The following is a 3732-nucleotide window of genomic DNA, read 5'->3' as shown; positions in this document are numbered from 1 at the left end:
AAAAAAAAAAAAAAAAAAAAAATAAAAAAATAAAAAAGAAGAAGAAAAAGAAATAGACAACATGTAAAATGAATAATGAGCTTACAGGTATTATTCCAAAGTGTGCCTTCCTTTTTATGTATATTTCATATTGTACAGATCATAAAATATATTCAACTATACTTTTATAATACATAGACATACATACAGGAAAGTTTGAAAAGTACCTTTGAAAACATCTTTTTTACAAATTTAAGTAATTTTTGAATGTAATTACATACACATACATTCCTCAAATAGATCACACAAAATAACTTATTCCTATTTTCTCTATTGTAATTAGAATTGCAAAGATGCACAATATTTATAGATTTTTATAATATTGTAGATGTTTAATGTTGTATTATTTCGAGTATATCTCTAGTTATATATATACTACACATAATTTTATTAATATTTATGTACAAAAATAAATAATTGTAAAACATTTTTTAAGAACAAAATTAGAAATATTATATAATGTTATTGATTAAGAATTGTTTTGTTTAGCTCAATGTTGTTTTTGTTAAATTTATCTAACTGATAACAAATGATATAATTAAATAGATGTTATGAATATATTTTGTCACATTGTTTAGTTTTATTTTATTTTATATATTATAATTTAATAGCTAATATAATTTAAAATATAAAATATAATCTAAAATAATATAGCATTTTTTTACAAATTAAGTTTACATTTGTTTTCTTATATATAATAAATTTATTATAAATTTATTTAATTATTATATATTTATCTTATTATTGCATTATTTTTATTATGAATTATTTAACAGAATTTATATAATGATTTATAAATTTATCTAAAAAATTGTTACGTTCAGTAGCATTCGTAATTATATTTGTCAGATAAAAGAAATCTTCTTGAATATTTCGCTCGGGAAGTACATCAAATTGAATAAATTTCGGTAAGAATAGAATGCTCATCATAAATACAATTGCTATAGTAACAAAAGTGCTTATGGCTACAATGAGAGGATTTGATAATTGCGTTTGGGTTTGTGCAACTTTCGTATTGTCAAATGCAGGAATAGACTAGAAAGAATGATAGAAATGTCATAATGAAGAGATTAAAATAATAATATAATACTTTTTATTCTTTTTTTTTTTAATTAAATGAATTAATTATTTGTAAATAAAATAAGAAAATATTAAGAAATTATAGAAGTTTACTTACAATTGTTTTATAACCGTGATTTTTTTTGAATTCTGATATGAAAGTTTTTAATGGAAAAAAATAATATTCATAGAGAGGCTGCTTGACCGGAAACTCTATATGAGTTTGACTAATTTGAGGTACTTCACCAGAAGAGAGTGCATTAGTTAATGAAGATAAATTGATTGTTGATCCTTTTTCTAATGCGTTCTTATACATAGTTGCCAATTCTGTTTTTGTAAATCCAAGTATTTCTGGTTCTCGTATTTTAGTAATGATAGGAACATGAGACTGAAAAATCAGAAATAGATAATTTTTTAGTGATTTTATTGGTAAATAATATAAATATATATGATTAATAAAATATGATTAAAAAAATTATTCATTTACCTCATAATAATGCGGAACATCTAAATCAATCTTTTTATTAAAAAAAATATCATATTGTTGAAAACTATGATTTTGATGTTTTTGCATATTTTGCTGTATGTTCATATTAATTTTTTGAATTTTATGATTTTGTCGATCTTCATTCATATAAATTACATTTTTATAATCATTATTTGATGATAATCGATCGTAATTATTGATAGAAGAAGGAATATTAAATTCTTGAAGTTGAAGCATCACATTTTGAAGATATTCTCCACTCGATTCATCATTTGTTTTTATATTTCTAATAGAATTGAAAAATATTAAAATAAGATAAATTAACTTCATTATTTTCTTTGTATTTATTTGATATATCATTTTATATATTCTTATTCTATATAAACATATTTGTCCATTAATGATAAATGCATTTTCCTTCTAATAATTTTGCTATATCTTTATTACGAAATATTTTCAATTCTCAATAAAATGTAAAAAACTGAATAGTTTTATAATTTATAATTTCTTTATTATTATTATTCTAATATGTATTAATTTTCTATTTGACAAAAACGTTTTATCTTATTATTATAGTAACTAATCACTAATTTTAACTCGTTATTTTTTGTTCATTAAATTTCCGATTATATTCGATGATTTTTTTTTTCCTTTATATTTATAAAATACCATATTACAAATATATATAATAAATACTCGCGGTTGTATGTTCGCAATTGTACTAGCAGGGATAGACTGTATGAATATCCTCGATCAATTTATTCCCCACCAAGTTTTCATGGTTGGTTGTACAAGAATCCCATATAAAATTAAATAAATGCAAATATAAATGATAAAATTAATATTTTCTTTTGATATATTTCTAATTATTAAATTATCATAATATATTCTACAATTTCTAGAATATTTTTAAAAAAAAAATTTATATTTCTGCAATTATATAATTAAATAATATATAATTTGTATAATCTTAAAGAAAAAAAAAGGATTATTTGAGAATCCTCTCTAAGGCTATTGTTTTTTGAATAATTCATTATTTAAACACGAATACATAATAACTTTGGAGATTTCAACGCATGGTTAATATTATAATCTTAATCGTTGTTCATTTTGTATTTCGATCAATTTGATCGTAATTTGTATAAAAGTTGGACAAGACGAACGATTATTATACGATTCATAAAAAAAATGGAAACAGTAAGTGCAATAATCAATTGAAAATATACAAAATTAAATGCGATGATGATTTAGAAACTTTTATTTTTATTTTTTTTTGATATAAATTATAAAATGACATCAAATTAAATAAAATTAAAATAAAAATGTAACTAAGATCTGGAATAATTATTTTTTTTTCTGTTAGCTGACTATTTTATTCTATTATTCACTAAAAAAAAAACTTGCATGAAAGTTTAAATATAAAAATAAGTATCAAACATTAAACTATTTTCATTAGCTTTCAATTGCACTAATAGTATTTGTTTCAATTGACATAAAAAATAAAATATCAAATATTAATATTTTAATTTAAAAAATTTTATTTTTTCTATCTGATTCATTTCTTAAAAACATGAAAAATATATTAAGAGAAAAATTAATCATTATATCAATATATTATACGAATGGTATATATATTAAATGACATACAATATATAACGAAGGAATTGCAGTTCACTGAATTTAGATCTGCAAGGAGCCGTTAGATCATAACATGTAATTTTCTTTAATTATATTCATTATGTAATTATTTACTGTTATTTCTTAATGATTATATTTAACTATTATATTTATAATTAAAAATATATATATTTGCATGTATAATAAAAAATATGTATTAATTCAATATTTTGTTTTACGGAATTAAAAAACTTCATGAATAAATGAAAAATAATTAAATATTATATGCGTGATAAATATATAATATATATTTAATTAATCATTAGAATTCTATTTTTGTTTTTTATTTTTGTTTTAAATTCGTGAGTTACCATGAAATATAAATTTAGATTTTGATTTTCAGATTTTCATCAGATAAATATTAAAAAAATATACTGTAAATACGTTGTTATATTAAATTATAACCTACGGTTATGTTGATAAAAGGAAGGGGCAAGAAGGAAAATAAAATTGCTCGTGGCTCATTATTG

At 19.9% G+C, this 3732-nt stretch overlaps 2 protein-coding genes across 2 annotated transcripts in view; one reads left to right on the top strand and one right to left on the bottom strand.

Moving 5' to 3' along the window:
• LOC102678778 (TBC1 domain family member 10A-like) overlaps nt 1-548 on the top strand; it is a 4351-nt gene extending 3803 nt beyond the window's left edge. The window contains exon 6 of the mRNA XM_031512834.1: nt 529-548. Within this exon, the coding sequence (XP_031368694.1) occupies nt 529-548 (20 nt within the window). The remainder of the gene's footprint in view (nt 1-528) is intronic.
• On the bottom strand, nt 118-2371 carry LOC102678910. The gene is made up of 3 exons (XM_006620464.2): nt 1586-2371; nt 1217-1486; nt 118-1074 (listed from the first exon to the last, which is right to left on the bottom strand). Exons 1-3 carry the CDS (start codon nt 1943-1945, stop codon nt 805-807), a joined length of 900 nt encoding a protein of 299 aa, XP_006620527.1. The 5' UTR covers nt 1946-2371; the 3' UTR covers nt 118-804.
• Nucleotides 2372-3732: the final 1361 nt, after the last annotated feature.

The sequence above is a fragment of the Apis dorsata genome, unplaced genomic scaffold (assembly GCF_000469605.1).
Source record: "Apis dorsata unplaced genomic scaffold, Apis dorsata 1.3 scaffold_517, whole genome shotgun sequence".
Classification (NCBI taxonomy): domain Eukaryota; kingdom Metazoa; phylum Arthropoda; class Insecta; order Hymenoptera; family Apidae; genus Apis; species Apis dorsata.
The sequence above is the reverse complement of the archived record's forward strand: the minus strand, read 5'-3'. Positions and strand labels throughout refer to the sequence as shown.